Source organism: Entelurus aequoreus, linkage group LG10 (assembly GCF_033978785.1).
Source record: "Entelurus aequoreus isolate RoL-2023_Sb linkage group LG10, RoL_Eaeq_v1.1, whole genome shotgun sequence".
In the NCBI taxonomy this organism is placed as follows: domain Eukaryota; kingdom Metazoa; phylum Chordata; class Actinopteri; order Syngnathiformes; family Syngnathidae; genus Entelurus; species Entelurus aequoreus.
The window spans coordinates 47,594,082-47,612,993 of NC_084740.1; the positions used below are offsets into that span (position 1 = coordinate 47,594,082).

The 18,912-nt window shown below is 41.0% G+C and overlaps 1 protein-coding gene across 3 annotated transcripts in view; it reads right to left on the minus strand.

Moving 5' to 3' along the window:
• Window positions 1-861: 861 nt before the first annotated feature.
• Window positions 862-18,912, minus strand: part of LOC133658692 (zinc finger protein 271-like) — a 43,749-nt gene continuing 25,698 nt past the window's right edge. For 2 of the 3 annotated variants that reach the window (XM_062061007.1, XM_062061006.1), the window contains exons 3-4: window positions 14,752-14,976; window positions 1,425-4,320 (exon numbers count right to left, since the gene is read on the minus strand). In XM_062061007.1, coding sequence (XP_061916991.1) covers window positions 2,066-4,320; window positions 14,752-14,976 — 2,480 coding nt within the window. In that variant the 3' untranslated portion in view covers window positions 1,425-2,065. Of the gene's footprint in view, window positions 995-1,424; window positions 4,321-14,751; window positions 14,977-18,912 lie in introns of those variants that run through there. The other variant, XM_062061008.1, reaches the window with a different exon arrangement.

Sequence of the window (18,912 nt, forward strand, 5' to 3'; positions counted from 1 at the left end):
AGCTTCGCCAGGCTGGAAAGCATTAACCGTGTAGTTACAGGTCCATGGTTTAATAGTATTGTTGATCTTCTGTCTATCCTTCCAGTCAGGGGTTTATTTCTTTTGTTTCTATATGCAGTTAAGCCCGATGCTATCACGTTAGCTACGTAGCTAAAGTGCTTCACCGATGTATTGTCGTGGAGATAAAAGGCATTGTAATGTCCATTTCGCGTTCTCAACTCTCATTTTCAAGAGGATATAGTATCCGAGGTGGTTTAAAATACAAATCTGTGATCCACAATAGAAAAAGGAGAGAGTGTGGAATCCAATGAGCCAGCTTGTACCTAAGTTACGGTCAGAGCGAAAAAAGATACGTCCTGCACTGCCTCTCTAGTCCTTCACTCTCACGTTTTTCATCCACAAATCTTTCATCCTGGCTCAAATTAATGGGGTAATCGTCGCTTTCTCGGTCCGAATCGCTCTCGCTGCTGGTGTAAACAATGTGCAGATGTGAGGAGCCTTTCAACCTGTGACGTCACGCTACTTCCGGTACAGGCAAGGCTTTTTTAATCAGCGACCAAAAGTTGCGAACTTTATCGTCGATATTCTCTACTAAATCCTTTCAGCAAAAATATGGCAATATCGCGAAATTTTAAAGTATGACACATAGAATGGATCTGCTATCCCCGTTTAAATAAAAAAAAAAATCATTTCAGTAGGCCTTTAAGTTGACTTATGGTAGTAGTACAGGTTGAGTTATGGTAGTTGTACAGCCTTTACCTTTAAGCTGATACTGAGGGTGACTGTGTTGACTAGTTTGACGCGTGCAAATGATTGAATGTCCAGTACTGTGTAAATATGTTTGGATATGACAATCCCTTTATTTTAAGCTATGCAAATGAAATGAAATGTAGGCTATAGAACATAATGTATGCTGACCTTGAATGGAACATTGTCACGGCACACATGGCCGAAAACTGTTTGTGTCCTCCATGCAATCCCCCCCTGAGTGCTCCTGTAACAGATAGAGGAGTTATGTGGAAAGGAGATGACCATTGCACTCACATTGTGTTTCATGTCACCGTCATGCAGGAATAAAGTTGAATGTGAGAAGTTGAAGCAGCCCCGTGTCCCATGTCATTGAATGAACGCAGAGTACTACACACGAACAGCGTAGTCGGGACCCCGCAGACCCGTCCCGGCTACACTCCCACCTGAACCCAATTAAATGATGTTACCAAGGCAACCGCACCATAGCAATGGTCCCATCCCTGTCAACACTTCCTGGTTCTCAAGAGGAAGTGGGCGGAGCAATTTGCCGAAAAGGAATTTCAGCATGAACAGAGGCCAGCAATCAATTACAGAAAACAAAATAAAAACAATATAAACAAATAAGGACATTTGGCTCCTACAGTATGCAAAGTAAATGTCTGTGGGGTGATGTACAATATTGGCTTTTGCCTGACACTCCGAACTTTGATTGATATTGATGTTGTGTTGGGGATGTTTAAAAAGAAACCGTACATTAAAAATGTTTAAAACCCGATAATGGACATTTTTGTTTAATCCACAAATGTAAATTTGTAAAAAAATAAAATAAAACTTCCTTCCACAAACAATTCAGCCATTTTCTCTCACTTTTATATTGCTTAAAGGTCTGGGGACATACATATAAAACAATCACAACACAATCATCATATTACAAAAAAAGAGTAATAAAGATCATTACTAAAATGGATTATAGAGACCCAACGAATAATTCATAAAGTCACACATTTTAAAATTGTATAAAAGACAAGTGTTCAAATGATGTATAAAGTAAATAATAATATGATAATAATAAGATGTTTCAGATGTGAACCAGTAAATATGTATATTATAAATAGGGGCTAATCTATGGGATTATTAACAATTAGAAATACAAATATGTAAAACTTCCATATTTCAAACGATCTAATCTATAAATGTAAAAGCATTTTAAAGAGATAGTTACACAAACAACAATGATGTCACACATGTTATATGTGCTGATGTTGTTAGAAAGTCAACATTAAAGTCTTGACAGTTTATTTCAAACCCTGCATCTTCATTTGCTGCTGCTGTTCTCACCAGCACACTTGTGTTTCTTACACTGGTACTTATAAGAGAATCTTTCACCACACACACTGCAACTCAACACTTTCTCTCCGGTGTGTCTTCTCATGTGTGCTTTCATATGTTGACTTTGTGTAAAACCTTTACCACAGGTTGAACAGGAAAAAGGTTTTACACCAGTGTGTGTTCTCATGTGTACTTTCAAATGTTGACTTCGTGTAAAACCTTTACCACAGGTTGAACAGGAAAAAGGTTTTTCACCAGTGTGTGTTCTCATGTGTACTTTCAAATATTGACTATGTGTAAAACCTTTACCACAGGTTGTACAGGAAAAAGGGTTTTCACCAGTGTGTGTTCTTATGTGTACTTTCAAATCTTGACTTAGTTTAAAACCTTTAGCACAGGTTGAACAGGAAAATGGTTTTTCACCAGTGTGTGTTCTCATGTGTACTTTCAAATTTTTACTTTGTGTAAAACCTTTACCACAGGTTGAACAGGGAAAAGGTTTTTCACCAGTGTGTGCTCTCATGTGTGTTTTCAAAGATTGACTATGTGTAAAACTTTGACCACAGGTTGAACAGAAAAAAGGTTTTTCTCCAGTGTGTCTTCTCATGTGTACTTTCAAATGTTGACTTGTTGTAAAACCTTTACCACAGTTTGAACAGGAAAAGGGTTTTTCACCAGTGTGTGCTCTCATGTGTATTTTCAAAGATTGACTTGTTGTAAAACCTTTACCACAGATTGAACAAGAAAAAGGTTTTTCACCAGTGTGTGCTCTCAGGTGTATTTTCAAATTTTGACTTTGTGTAAAACCTTTACCACAGATTGAACAAGAAACAGGTGTTTCACCAGTGTGTAATCTCATGTGTATTTTCAAACATTGATTTTGTGTAAAACCTTTACCACAGATTGAACAAGGAAAAGGTTTTTCACCAGTGTGTGTTTTCATGTGTACTTTCAAATAGGAACTTTGTGTAAAACCTTTACCACATGTTGAACAGGAAAAAGGTTTTTCACCAGTGTGTGTTCTCATGTGTATTTTCAAATATGGACTTTGTGTAAAACCTTTACCACAGGTTGAACAGGAAAAAGGTTTTTCACCAGTGTGTGTTCTCATGTGTACTTTCACATCTTGACTTTGTGTAAAACCTTTACCACAGGTTGAACAGGAAAAGGGTTTTTCACCAGTGTGTGTTCTCATGTGTCTTTTCAATTTTTGACTTTGTGTAAAACCTTTACCACAGGTTGAACAGAAAAAAGGTTCTTCTCCAGTGTGTCTTCTCATGTGTACTTTCAAATATTGACTTTGTGTAAAACCTTTACCACAGTTTGAACAGGAAAAGGGTTTTTCACCAGTGTGTGCTCTCATGTGTATTTTCAAAGATTGACTTTGTGCAAAACCTTTACCACAGATTGAACAAGAAAAAGGTTTTTCACCAGTGTGTGTTCTCATGTGTATTTTCAAAGATTGACTTTGTGTAAAACCTTTACCACAGATTGAACAAGAAAAAGGTGTTTCACCAGTGTGTGTTCTCATGTGTTTTTTCAAAGATTGACTTTGTGTAAAACCTTTACCACAGATTGAACAAAAAAAAGGTTTTTCACCAGTGTGTGTTTTCATGTGTATTTTCAATTTGTGACTTTCTACAAAACCTTTACTACAGATTGAACAGATAAAAGTTTTTTCTCCAGTGTGTGTTCTCATGTGTACTTTTAGATTACCGCGGCGATTAAAAGTTGTGTGACAGTGAGAACATGTGAAGTGAGTGTTGTCAGTGTGACATGTCTTATCATCTTTAGAGTGTTCATCATCAGTGTCAGGAGAGTGTGACGTTGTGTCCTCACTATCTGATAGTGGAGCTAAGATCTTGTCTGCTTGTGATCCTCCACAGTGGTCTCCATCAGCTTCTGTTGTCATGTGTTGTGTTGAGCTGCTGCTTCTCTTCTCCTCACTCTCACCTTTGACCTCATCATCTTCACTCTTCACAGGGACACCAGTCACTGGGAACTCCACCAGTCCTTCAAGATGATCTCCCTCCTGACTGATGCTGTGTTCCTCCTCTTCCTCTTTAATGTGGGGGGTCAGTGAGTCTTCCTCTTTCTTTTTACAGCAAAGGGTCTGTGTCAAAGAGGAAAAGGAGAAGCCAGAGGGTCCGTGGTGTCTGGTTTTCCTCTTTGGTGGATCCTCCTTCAACATCCTGGAGCTACTCTCCTGTTTTTCAGGCAGAAGTTGTTCTTTACAGACGTCTGCAGGACACAAAATGACAAACATGCTTGAAAAATGTCCAGATTTGCTCAGTCACATGTGGCATTCAGTAAGTTTACATGTACTTAAAATAACAAGTTAATGTACGAATTGGCCTGAAAACAAACACACTGCTCTTTACAACATTATTCACAGGAAAAGAAGACCACTCTTTACGAGGGGTGGGCAATATGGCCTAAAATGTAATGCTTTTTAATACCATTTAAGGCCTTAATTTATGCAAAGTCCATTCAATGCCTTTAATGCTTTTTAATGACCCACAGAAACCCTCTTAAATTTAAAAAAATGTGGTCCGATCGATACAAAAAATGACAGTAACAATACTAAGTATAATATCAGTATAAGGTCGATACAGTGGTTTGATCAATTGTTTGTATTATATATATTATGATGATTTTGTGATTGTTTACAGGAAATTAGTCTTTGGACACAGGAAGACTTTAAGGGCATAAACCAAATTATTTTATCCAGAGCCATCCAGTTTTTTTTTCTTATTCAGGTTATTCAAGTCATGCAACCACATGCTACTTGGATATCTTGCACTTCCGCCCACTATAGTCTCTATAGGTTAGGCGCCGATCTACATTTCTGCCAGTGGGTGCTCGGACGGGCAGTAAATCTGAAGCTACTTTTCTGAGCATGCGCGGTTTTTGCTTGGTGGTGACTCACCACTGGTTTCAAATTTCAAATGCAGTATTAAAGGCACTACCTAATCCACTTTTTATTTTTGATATAATGAAAACTGTTCTTGTTTTATTTTTGATGCTAAGAATATAGTTTTATTTTAACTTTCTCATATTAATTTTGAAATAATTGTATATATATATATATATATATATATATATATGTGTGTTTTCATATCAAAAATGTTATGATGGCAAAATGAACATTGATTACTATTATGCAAGCAAAGAATGCAATGAACTGTATTGCATTCTTAAAATGTAAAACTGTTGTCGTCATTATTAAGTGGTTTGTCTTTTTTATATTGTTTATGTATTGTTGGTAGGTTGAAAACAGCTCAGCGGATTTGCGTGGAGAAACAACCATTTAAACAGCACCGTATAATAATAATCAAAAACGCATGAGAGACAATTACTTTTTTATGTGATCACACCACACAGCACATAGGGCTGTGAGCGCACCTGTTTTTATTAGCACACACAAATTGGCATGCATTTCAGCTGTGCATGTCAGCCTTCAATAATGAAAACAGGTGTTTAGGAAATAAAAGACAATTAGGACAAATGCAATAATAGAGGGCACATCTTAACATGTATAATTAAACCTTAATTAAGCAAAAATATTGCTCCGGCCAGGCTGCACCAAATGATAATATAAATCTATTTAATCAAGTCAAAATACAAATAAGGCAACAAGAGAAGTATCCCACACTTCTCTTTTGTAAAGTAAATTTGTACAGCCGATATCGGCATCTCCATCAACAATATGGTTTGCCTGAGAAACTGGACCGGACATAATATATATATATATATATATTTTTTAAGCAAAAATATCCATCCATCCGACGGAGGAAACTCATTTCGGCCGCTTGTACCCGTGATCTTGTCCTTTCGGTCATAAACCAAAGTTCATGACCATAGGTGAGGATGGGAACGTAGATCAACCGGTAAATTGAGAGCTTTGCCTTCCGGCTCAGCTTCTTCTTCACCACAACGGATCGATACAGTCTCCGCATTACTGAAGACGCCGCACCGATCCGTCTGTCGATCTCACGATCCACTCTTCCCCCACTCGTGAGCAAGACTCCTAGGTACTTGAACTCCTCCCCTTGGGGCAAGATCTCCTCCCAAACCTGGAGATGGAACTCCACCCTTTCCCGGGCGAGAACCATGGACTGCTGGAGGTGCTGATTCTCATCCCAGTCGCTTCACACTCGGCTGCGAACCGAGTGAGAGCTGAAGATCCTGGTCAGTTGAAGCCATCAGGACCACATCATCTGCAAAAAGCAGAGACCTAATCCTGCAGCCGCCAAACCGGATCCCCTCAACGCCCTGACTGCGCCTAGAAATTCTGCCCATAAAAGTTATGAACAGAATCGGTGACAAAGGGCAGCCTTGGCGGAGTCCAACCCTCACTGGAAATGTGTCCGACTTACTGCAGGCAATGCGGACCAAGCTCTGACACTGATCATACAGGGAGCGGACCGCCACAATCAGACAGTCCGATACCCCATACTCTCTGAGCACTCCCCACAGGACTTCCCGGGGGACACGGTCAAATGCCTTCCCCAAGTCCACAAAGCACATGTAGACTGGTTGGGCAAACTCCCATGCACCCTCAAGGACCCTGCCAAGAGTATAGAGCTGGTCTACCATTCCACGACCAGGACGAAAACCACACTGTTCCTTCGGAATTCGAGGTTCAACTATCCGGCATAGCCTCCTCTCCAGTACACCTGAATAGACCTTACCGGGAAGGCTGAGGAGTGTGATCCCACGATAGTTGGAACACACCCTCCGGTTCCCCTTCTTAAAGAGAGGAACCACCACCCCGGTCTGCCAATCCAGAGGTACCACCCCCGATGTCCATGCGATGTTGCAGAGTCTTGTCAACCAAGACAGCCCCACAGCATCCAGAGCCTTAAGGAACTCTGGGCGGATCTCATCCACCCCCGGGGCCTTGCCACCGAGGAGCTTTTTAACTACCTCAGCAACCTCAGCCCCAGAAATAGGAGAGCCCACCACAGATACCCCAGGCACTGCTTCCTCATAGGAAGATGTGTTGGTGGGATTGAGGAGGTCTTCGAAGTATTCCCTCCACCGATCCACAACAGCCGCAGTAGAGGTCAGCAGCACACCATCCTCACCATACACGGTGTTGACAATGCACTGCTTCACCCCCCCCCTGAACGGCGGATGGTGGACCAGAATCGCTTCGAAGCCGTCCGGAAGTCGTTTTCCATGGCTTCCCCAAACTCCTCCCATGTCCAAGTTTTTGCCTCCGCGACCGCTGAAGCCGCACTTCGCTCGGCCTGTCGGTACCTGTCCGCTGCCTCTAGAGTCCCATGAGCCAAAAGGACCCGATAGGACTCTTTCTTCAGCTTGACGGCATCCCTCACTGCTGGTGTCCACCAGTGGGTTCTAGCATTACCGCCACGACAGGCACCAACCACCTTGAGGCCACATCTCCAATCAGCCGCCTCGACAATAGAGGCACGGAACATGGTCCACTCGGACTCAATATCCAGTGCCTCCCTCGTGACATGTTCAAAGTTCTTCCGGAGGTGGTAATTGAAACTCTCTCTGACAGGAGACTCTGCTGGACGTTCCCAGCAGACCGTCACTATGCGTTTGGGCCTGCCAGGTCCGTCTGCATCCTCCCCCTCCATCGGAGGCAGCTCACCACCAGGTGGTGATCGGTAGAAAGCTCCGCCCCTCTCTTCACCCGAGTGTCCAAAACATGAGGCCGCAAATCCGATGACACAACTAAAAAGTCAATCATGGAACTGCGGCTGCACCAAATAATAAGATAAATCAATTTAATAAAGTCAAAATACAAATAAGGCAACAAGAGAAGTATCCCACACTTCTCTTTTGTAAAGTAAATTTGTACAGCCGATATGATCAACAATATGGTTTGCCTGAGAAGCTGACAAAACATGACAAAACATACATCTTTTTTTTAAGCAAAAATATGATTTAATCAATTACTCGATTAATCGATCGGGATTTTTTATAGAATACTCGATTACTAAAATATTCGATAGCTGCAGCTCTACAATGCAGACTTCATAAGAGCCAACAAACATAATAAAACATCACTTACTATACAAGGTGTGTTGTCACTATGACGCAGACTGATAGAATGTTGTTATATTCTCGTCTAGATAAAGAAAGATTCATAATCCTAGCACGGAAAAGGGGGGTGAAGCCAAGCGTCTTTTCGTGTTGTTTGCCATTGCCGGGTCTAAATTGGCTGTCAAATGGTACCAACTTGTGAGAGTACGTCCTCATCCTTCTACTATCCAGGCGAGAGGCACGATTCATGATCTGGAATAATCTTTCACCAGCACCAAGGCGAGGAAGGAGCTCACCAGCCGGTGATGTCAACATAGACACACAAGCTATAAATAGTTTGTCTGCGTTAGCACTTACAGTATAACAATATCACTAATACTTGCTTGCTATTCAAGCCACAAAATGTAAATGGAGTATTGTTGGCACTTTTTGGATGGGTATAGAGGACCTCCCATTGGCTCCATTGCAAGTGGACGTTTATTTACATTTATGAGTTAGAATTAGGTCTGGGCGCGATATCGAATATACTCGAAATATCGTGGGTTTGTCTCTGTGCGATATAGAAATGGACTATATCGTCATATTGGAGTATATGTTCTCACGCAGTTGCTTTTAGCTGCAGGCATTACACTACAGGCTCTTCTCACTCTTTCTTGTCTCTCCTTCTCACAGAGACATAAAACAAGCGCAACTTCTTACATACGTCACATACTGTCACGTGTGCAACGTCATACGCTCTCACGAAGGAGACAGGTAGCGGCATGGTAACGTTAGCTGTGGTGCTAGTGGTAATACGAGAGAAAGAAGGTGCCAATCTGGTAACAAATGAAGGAATAATTAATTCCCAAGACAAACAGCAGTGAGTCCATCATCTGGTGGTGGTTTGGCTTCAAGCGGGTAGATGGTGAACAAGTATGCGGCAAAAGCGTTGCTACAAAAAGTAGCAGCACTGCTAATGTAGCATTATTTGAAAAGTCACCCGCTAGAGAATGAGGAGTGCTTGAAACTCTACATGTCAACATCTCCATTCGGTGCCACACCCACAAAATGCCCAAGCAACCATTTCCACATCAACACCGTATGAAACAAATAGTCAACAACAGAAGGAGATAACGTCCGCAGGAACCTACCACATAGTGAAGGACATACACTATTTGATGTCCTATTATGCAGCTCATTTTTATTTGACACTTATTGAAATATCTTGTGTGACATCATGCACAAAAGTGCAATTTATTTGTTTTAAACTACTGTAGTGGCGTTCTGTAAGAAAAGTGCACTTTAATTGAGTGTTGTTTTGATATGTCATCTTAGTGACATCATGCACAAAAGTGCACTAATAGCTTGTTTTAAAATGTCTTTGACAATCTTGCACTTTCTGTTTTGAAATGACATGAATGTTTGTGCCACTGCTTAATAACTGTTTAATAAATACACTTTTGCTAAATTGACTTAGTTGTGATTTCCCTCTCTGCATGAAAGTTCAAAGGTAGCATATATTAATGCAGTATGAAGAAGAATGTTTTAATGTAGACTAGGGATGTCCCGATCCAGGTTTTTGCACTTCCGATCCGATACCGATGTTGTTTTTGCACTTCCGATCCGATACCGATACTGGCCGATACTGGCCTATCCGAGCATGTATTAAATTTTAAAGTTATTTAGCCTACTTAGTTGTGATTCATGTTGAAAAGGGTTTTAGTACTCTTGATAACAACTAGCCAGCTGAATTAGGTGAGTTTGAATAATACACAAAGGTTGGTAACAAGAAACTGACCTGTTTATTCAAGGATAAACACAAAATAGACACAATTATACATGACAAACAGAAATGGCATCATTGAACAGTATAAAGTGCAAATAATGCTGTAAACATTATTAAAAAAAGCAAAACACACAACCTGAGTGGGATAAAATGTCTATAACTCAGCATCAATACTTGCTCTTGAACAAGTGTAAACTTAAAAATAACAAAAAACTATCTACACACTCCATTCAATTGTTCGCCCCCCCCTGACTGCAGTCCGAGCATAATGGGGAGATTCTTTTTAACAAAGACGAGCACTTCAAGATGCTCAGGTGTCAGCCTGCTCCTGTGTTAATCAATGATGAGTGAGGCTGTGCTAAAAAGCCTCTCACTCTCAACAGTGGTGCAAGGAGCACTGAGGAACTTGGCTGCTGTTGCTGCCAGGGCGGGTAGTCGAGACTGATTGTCTCTCCAGTAGTGAAAAGGATTGCTCTTACGCCCAGCTGGAGGCTCACTGAGGTAGCTCTCCAACTGAAACAGTGCCCCTGGGGTGATCTGCTGCTCAGATGGACCTGCTGTGCAGCTCTCCTCCAGTATCTCGTCAAAGTAGCTGCCGAGGTTGCTGGTTGAGCTTCCAGCCTCCAGTCCTGGTGTTTGCCTTGCTGTCTCAGCCTCAGCCACACCTTCTCCAGAGGGCATGGTCTTCAGTTCTTGTTCCATTTTCATCACCTCTACCTTTAGTGCCTCCTTTGCCTGATCCAGGTTGGTAGCATTAGTGAAGAACCTTAAAGGCCTACTGAAAGCCACTACTACCGACCACACAGTCTGATAGTTTATATATCGATGAAATCTTAACATTGCAACACATGCCTATACGGCCGGGTTAACTTATAAAGTGCAATTTTAAATTTCCCGGGAAACTTCCGCTTGAAAACGTCTAGGTATGATGACGTATGCGGATGACGTCAATGGTTGAAACGGAAGTATTCGGACACCATCGTATCCAATACAAACAGCTCTGTTTTCATCGCAAAAAATACAGTATTCTCGACATCTGTGTTGGTGAACCTTTTGCAATTTGTTTAATGAACAATGAAGACTGCAAAGAAGAAAGCTGTAGGTGGGATCGGTGTATTGGCGGCTGGCTGCAGCAACACGACCAGGAGGACTTTGAGTTGGATAGCAGACGCACTATCCGACGCTAGCCGCCGACCGCATAGATGATCGGGTAAAGTCCTTCGTCGATCGCTGGAACGCAGGTGAGCATGGGTGTTGATGAGCAGATGAGGGCTGGCGTAGGTGGAGCGCTAATGTTTTTATCATAGCTCTGACGAGGTCCCGTAGCTAAGTTAGCTTCAATGGCGTTGTTAGCAACAGCATTGCTAGGCTTCGACAGGCGGCACAGCATTAACCGTGTGGTTACAGGTCCAGTGTTTGGTTCAGTGTCTCCTGATAGTAGTATTGTTGATCTTCTGTCTATCCTTCCAGTCAGGAACTTATTTCTTTTGTTTCTATCTGCATTTAAGCACAATGCTATCACGTTAGCTCCGTAACTAAAGTGCTTCACCGATGTATTGTCGTGGAGATAAAAGTCACTGTGAATGTCCATTTCGCGTTCTCGACTCTCATTTTCAAGAGGATATAGTATCCGAGGTGGTTTAAAATACAAATCTGTGATCCACAATAGAAAAAGGAGAAAGTGTGGAATCCAATGAGCCAGCTTGTACCTAAGTTACGGTCAGAGTGAAAAAAGATACATCCTGCACTGCACTCTAGTCCTTCACTCTCATGTTCCTCATCCACAAATCTTTCATCCTCGCTCAAATTAATGGGGTAATCGTCGCTTTCTCGGTCCAAATCGCTCTCGCTGCTGGTGTAAACAATGGGGACATGTGAGGAGCCCTTCAACCTGCAACGTCACGCTACTTCCGGTACAGGCAAGGCTTTTTTTATCAGCGACCAAAAGTTGCGAACTTTATCGTCGATGTTCTCTACTAAATCCTTTCAGCAAAAATATGGCAATATCGCGAAATGATCAAGTATGACACATAGAATGGATCTGCTATCCCCGTTTAAATTTTAAAAAATCATTTCAGTAGGCCTTTAACATTTGGATAAAATGTAATAAAGATACTGTATATCAATTATTTTATATTGTTTCAGCCAGTCTCCACATATTAATGTTCAATGACAACAAGTAACACACAAAATAGATCACAAATGATCAACAGTGACATTCATTTCCTCACCCATCATATAACTGAAGGAAAATAAGAATAATAACAATAATAATAAATAATAATATAATAATAATAATAACAATAATAATACATTCCCATCACCTTATATCTATGAAAACTTAGGCTACTGAAATACTGACAAAGAAATAAATGCCAGCTGTAGAGTAAACTATTTTCAATATAGTACTGAAGCTTATAACATGCTCAAAAAATTATAAAGCACTTACTTGTCTTTGTAGCGTGGATCTAGCATTGTGGCCACGGCATAGAGGGGTTCACTTTCCACATGGTCAAAACGTGTGTGCACCGCATCGAGTAAGGTGGCCTTCATGGTTTGAATCCCTCGGTGTTCTTCGCTCTCACTGTCTAGAAAGCGTCTCAGGACACGGACAGATGGGATAACATCGGCTGCTGTGGCGCAGGCGTCGAAAGCCCACTTTACTTACGAGAGATAACGGCTCATCATCCAGAATTATTTCTTCGGCAATGACTAGTTATCCCCTGGGCTTTAGCACTGTTCAGTGGGAGTATGTCACGCTTCGCCAACGTTTCTGTCAGAGTTAGTTGGGTAGGACCTTTCTTTTTCTTTTTGTCAGTTTTCTTTAGAAATTCTTCATATTCTTTACGGTGGTACTTCGCTAAATGCTTGATCAGATTTGTTGTATGAAAATGTCTTACAACTTTACCACCACGCTTGACTTTATTATGGCATGTTTTGCACTCCACCTCTTCATCTTTTTTGTTTTGTAGGGTAAAATAATCCCACAAAGCTGACATTTTTACCGGTAACTCCCGCTCGCCTTTCGGAACCATGAACCGGCCTCCGCTTCCGATTAGGACGGTTAGGACACAGACCTGTGGATGTGTTAAAGGTGTGCTGGCAAATGCGGGACGGAAATTAGGGAGCAGCAGAAAAGTGGAATGTATTATTTAAATCGGTGCGTTGGAAAACACGGACCGGACTTTTTTTTAAAACTGGATCTGGATCGGCATTTTCCCATGCCTTGCCGATACGCATTTTTTGGCAAATATCAGCGGCCGATCCCATCCAAATATCGGATCGGGACATCCCTAATGTAGACTAATAGAATCATCATACTGCTGTGATTATACGCATCAAGTGTTCATTCAAGGCTAAGGAAAAATATCCAGATATATATGGTGTATCGTGACATGGACTAAACATATCCACATATATATGATGTATCGTGACATGGCCTAAACATATCCACATATATATGGTGTATCGTGACATGGACTAAACATATCCACGTATATATGGTGTATCGTGACATGGCCTAGACATATCCACATATATATGGTGTATGGGGACATGACCTAAACGTATCCACATATATATGGTGTATCGTTACATGGCCTAAACATATCCACGTATATATGGTGTATCGTGACATGGCCTAAACATATCCACATATATATGGTGTATCGTGACATGGCCTAAACATATCCACATATATGGTGTATCGTGACATGGCCTAAACATATCCACATATATATGGTGTATGGGGACATGACCTAAACATATCCACGTATATATGGTGTATCGTGACATGGCCTAAACATATCCACGTATATATGGTGTATCGTGACATGGCCTAAACATATCCACATATATATGGTGTATCGTGACATGGCCTAAACATATCCACATATATGGTGTATCGTGACATGGCCTAAACATATCCACATATATATGGTGTATGGGGACATGACCTAAACATATCCACGTATATATGGTGTATCGTGACATGGCCTAAACATATCCACGTATATATGGTGTATCGTGACATGGCCTAAACATATCCACATATATATGGTGTATTGTGACATGGCCTAAACATATCCACATATATATGGTGTATCGTGACATGGCCTAAACATATCCACATATATATGGTGTATCGTGACATGGCCTAAACATATCCACATATATATGGTGTATGGTGACATGGCCTAAACATATCCACATATATATGGTGTATCGTGACATGGCCTAAACATATCCACATATATATGGTGTATCGTGACATGGCCTAAACATATGCACATATATATGGTGTATCGTGACATGGCCTAAACATATGCACATATATATGGTGTATCGTGACATGGCCTAAACATATCCACATATATATGGTGTATCGTGACATGGACTAAACATATCCACATATATATGGTGTATCGTGACATGGCCTAAACATATCCACATATATATGGTGTATCGTGACATGGCCTAAACATATCCACATATATTTGGTGTATGGTGACATGGCCTAAACAGATCCACATATATATGGTGTATCGTGACATGGCCTAAACATATCCAAATATATATGGTGTATCGCAATATGGCCTAAAAATATAGAGATATTAATAAAAGGCCATATCGCCCAGCCCTAGTTAGAATGTGATTTTTTTTATTTTTTTTTATATATCCACTGTTGTGTCTTTTATGATTGTGAACGATAGAACAATTCCCCCCAAAAAAGTGCAGTTCCCCTCTAAATTCCAATGATTAGATTTAAGACTTGAAGTGTATGAGCATGAAGTGATGAAGCCTACTTGGATGAGTCTTCTAAGACAAAGTGAACAGTCCAGTTGTGATGGATTGAATGCCCTGAGAATAAAATGATATGTGCTTACTTGGACTGTGATGAAGCTGTGAGGACTCAGGTGCTTTGTCTTCATGCTCTTCAGTCTTCACAGAGACAACAGTCAGTGGAAACTCGCTGACATCATCCTCCTCCTGCCCTACAACACACTCTCCCTCCTCTTCCTCTGTCATGTGTGGATCCTCCTCTTCCTCTTTCATGTGGGGGGGCTTTGGATCCTCCTCTTCCTCTTTAATGTGGGGGGGCTGCTGGACGTCTGTTGGGTAAATAAGTAAATAAGATAAATAAGAGATAAAGATAGAATATAAATAGTGTTGGACTGACACTTAACACAATGAGATTAGTTGTGTTCTTTTGTGTGTTGTGTTAAAAGTGTGTAGCAAAACAACCAATAAAAACACAGGAAATACCACCCTTTGTCCTAAAATTAATTAAAAAGTGGTACAGTGAGTACAAAAACAGACTTGGAAATTTGATGGGGGTCAATTTGAAAAGTTTTATAAGTACGAGGCAGCATTAATTGAGGCATTCTTAACTCCACTGATGTAAAGTCTGTAAATATTGAGATTGTCATTACCATAACTTAAATATCATGGAAATAAAAAAAATCTAATTCCAAAATCACTTAAAAAAACATTCATGGTATGTTTTTGTTATCATGCAGAATACTTTTGGGTGGTCATTTTGTTGGCTGGGCCAAAAGGAACTTTTTACCAAAAACCTGTTTTACTACCGTATTTCCTTGAATTGGCGCCGGGAATATAGTATTCGCCTGCCTAGAATTACAGCCGGGTCAAACTCGTTTCGCAAAATAATTAGCGCATGCTTGGCACTTCCGCCGGGTCAAATATGAGTCATTAAATGACTCCCGCCTCCAGGAGGTAGAGGGCGCTAGTGATCCTTCTTGCGACTACCAGTACTGCAGGAGACAGGTACTGCAGAAGAAGACAACAAGCAGCAGGCATGCAGCAATTGTTTGCTTGCACTTTTAACATGGAGGATTACATATCTAAAATAAAACCGTTTTCTAAACTGGACTTTCAATCGAAGCAGGAGGTAATAATTAAAGGAATATCTCCAGAGACTTTTAAAATTGAAGAAAGATGAGAAAGACTGCCTTTGATCAGAAGCAGCTGCACATGGACCCATCTACAAGTAAAGGTAAGATCATAATAACGTTTTTTTTATTAAATGTGTTTTTAATGATAAGGTATGCGCCGGAGTGAGAAGAGGTTTTAAAATAATTAGAGCATGCTTGCTCATTCCGCATGGTTTTGGTAACCGCAGGAGTGAGAAGAGGTTTTAAATTAATTAGCGCCCCTGCGGCTATTCAAGGAAATACGGTATGTGGTGTTCTATGGAGTATCTTCATCAACAATTCCTCTTTAGGAATTGGAGACCATCTACAACACGCTGACAGAAAGCCAGTTACCTTTATGTTCTTTTACTAATTCAAGTGTTGAATCACCAGAGTGCTCGTATTTTAATTCTCCGCGGTCGTCCGGCCGAAAAGGAAGAGGATTAGCAGTCGTTTTTAAAAATGACTTTAAATGCCGTCAGATCCGCCTGCAATCCTCCTTTTCAAGCTTCGAACTAAGCATGTTTGAACTGGGTCTTTCTGATGCTGTCCTGTGTGCCGTCGTCTATCGACCACCCATGAAACACAAAGACTTTATAAATGACTTTTCTGAATTTCTGGCGGAAAATCCTGCCCAAATATGATTGTGTCCTTATTGTTGGTGGTTTTAATATTCACACCGGCTGCCCAGACGAACCTCTATTCAGGAGCTTCCTGAATGTCATTGACTCATTTAACTTTGTACAGTCTGTGTCTGGTTCCACACATGAACATACACTAGACCTCGTACTGTCTTATGGTTTTAATGTTGACAATGTCGTTGTTGGTGATGCGGTGTTTTCTGATCACAGTCCTGTTATGTTTAATTTAAGTTTTGACCCTGATGTAAAACCACTTGCCGTGCGTCATGGGCATGTTATTATGTCTGACACTGCAGCCGCCTTCTCCCCTTTATTCACTGTCTCCATGCAGAGTAAACCACACTCTGCAGACACTGAACAATTGATGTGCTCTTTTCTTTCTACATGTTCTGAGATTCTGGATAGTATAGCACCCCTCAGAGCTATACGTCCAAAGCCAATACAGGAGCCTTGGCTCAATGAAACCACACGCACAGCTCGGCGTGAGTGGCGAAGGGCGGAGCGCAAGTGGAAAGGGGATCACTTGGAAGTTTCTTATCAAATTTTAAAAGAAAACCGTCGGAATTATCAAAGTGTGGTTAAAGCTGAGAAAACAAAATATCTGTCAGACCTAATTTTAAATAGTATCAGCAAGCCACGTGTTCTTTTTAAAACTATTAGTTATGTTCTTAATCCGAATCTAAACACTTTACTGGAGATGACAAGTGAAACTTGTGAAAAATGTCTCTCCTTTTTTAACGACAAGGTTGCTTCTATTCGGGCAAATCTTTCTCGTTCTCCATTGAGTTTTAATGTGGTCACTCAGTGCTCGGCTGTGTTTTGTCAGTTTGAGCCTGTCTCCATTCCTGAGCTTACAGGAATAGTCGACAAACTAAAACCCTCTTCCTGTCCCACAGACCCAGTCACCCCTCGCTTTTTTAAAGAAATCTGGGACCCTATTGACTTGTCTGTTAGGGACATCATCAACAGCAGCTTGATTTCTGCCTGTGTCCCCTCTTTTTGTAAAAGAGCTGTTGTTGAGCCTTTGATTAAAAAAACAGGTCTTGATCCTACAAGTTTGTAAAATTTTCGGCCCATTTCCAAATTACCTTTTGTGTCAAAAATTTTGGAGAAATGTGTTTTGGCGCAACTGCAGCCTTTTTTAGATGAAAATAGCACTTTAGATCCATTTTAGTCTGGATACAAAGCTTTGCACAGTACTGAATCTGCACTTTTAAAGGTTTTTAATGACTTGCTTTTAATGTCTCATTCTAGCAGCTCTGCCATTTTAGTGCTTTTAGACAGCCTTTGACACAGTCGACCACACAATTATTTTAAACCGCCTGAGAGACTGCATTAGAGTGGTTCAGATCCTACCTGTCAGAGAGGTCCTTCTCTGTCAGGCTGGGGGACGCCACCTCTTCTTCTGCTCCGCTTTACTGTGTGTCCCCCAGGGATCTATTTTAGGCCCCATCCTGTTTTCACTATACAGTCTCCCTTTTGGAGAGATTTTTAAGAGGCATGGAGTGTTCTATCACTTTTATGCAGATGACTGCCAAATTTATATGCCAATTTCAAAAGGCCACGGCCCCCTGACACCCCTTCTCAACTGTCTATGCGACGTCAAGGCTTGGTTAGCCCAGAATTTTTTAATAATGAATGAGGGAAAAACGGAAATTTCTGTTTTTGGTCCGGCCCTCACTGACTTGGGACCATTGCAAAATTATGTGCGTCCCAAAGTCACCAGCCTTGGCGTCACTATAGACAGCGATTTTAAACTTGACAAACAAGTCAATGGCGTTTTAAAATCGTGTTTTTATCATCTTTGTCTTTTAGTAAAGGTAAACCCGTTTTTATCTTTTAACCTTTTTGAACAAGACATGCTTTTATTTCAAGTCGCCTGGACTACTGCAATGCACTTCATGCTGGCATTAGCCAAAAAGCTCTCTCCCGGTTGCAGTTAGTCCAGAACGCGGCAGCACAACTTTTAACAGGGGCCAGGAAACGCGAGCATATAACCCCAATTCTTCAGAGTTTGCACTGGCTCCCTGTTCATTTTAGAATTGATTTTAAAACCTTGCTGTTTGTTTTTAAAGCTTTACATGGACTGGCACCTCAGTATATCTCTGACCTCATCCAAATTTACACTCCTACGCGCGCTCTGAGGTCCGAGAGCCAGCTCCAGCTCGTGGTGCCCAAGACCAGACTTAAATCCAGGAGAGACAGGGCCTTCTCTGTGGTCGGCCCTAAACTCTGGAACACTCTGCCCCTCCATGTTCAAACTGCTCCCACAGTGGAGTGTTTTAAGTCTCGTCTTAAGACCTACTTTTATTCTTTGGCTTTTAACACTACGTGAGTTGTGTGGTCCTCTGTCCTCTGTTGTCCTCTATAAATTTTGATTTACTGTTTTAATTGGTTTTTCCCTTTAAAATCGTTTTTAATCATATTTATTTTATATTGTTTTTATATTGGTTCTATATTTATTTATTTATTG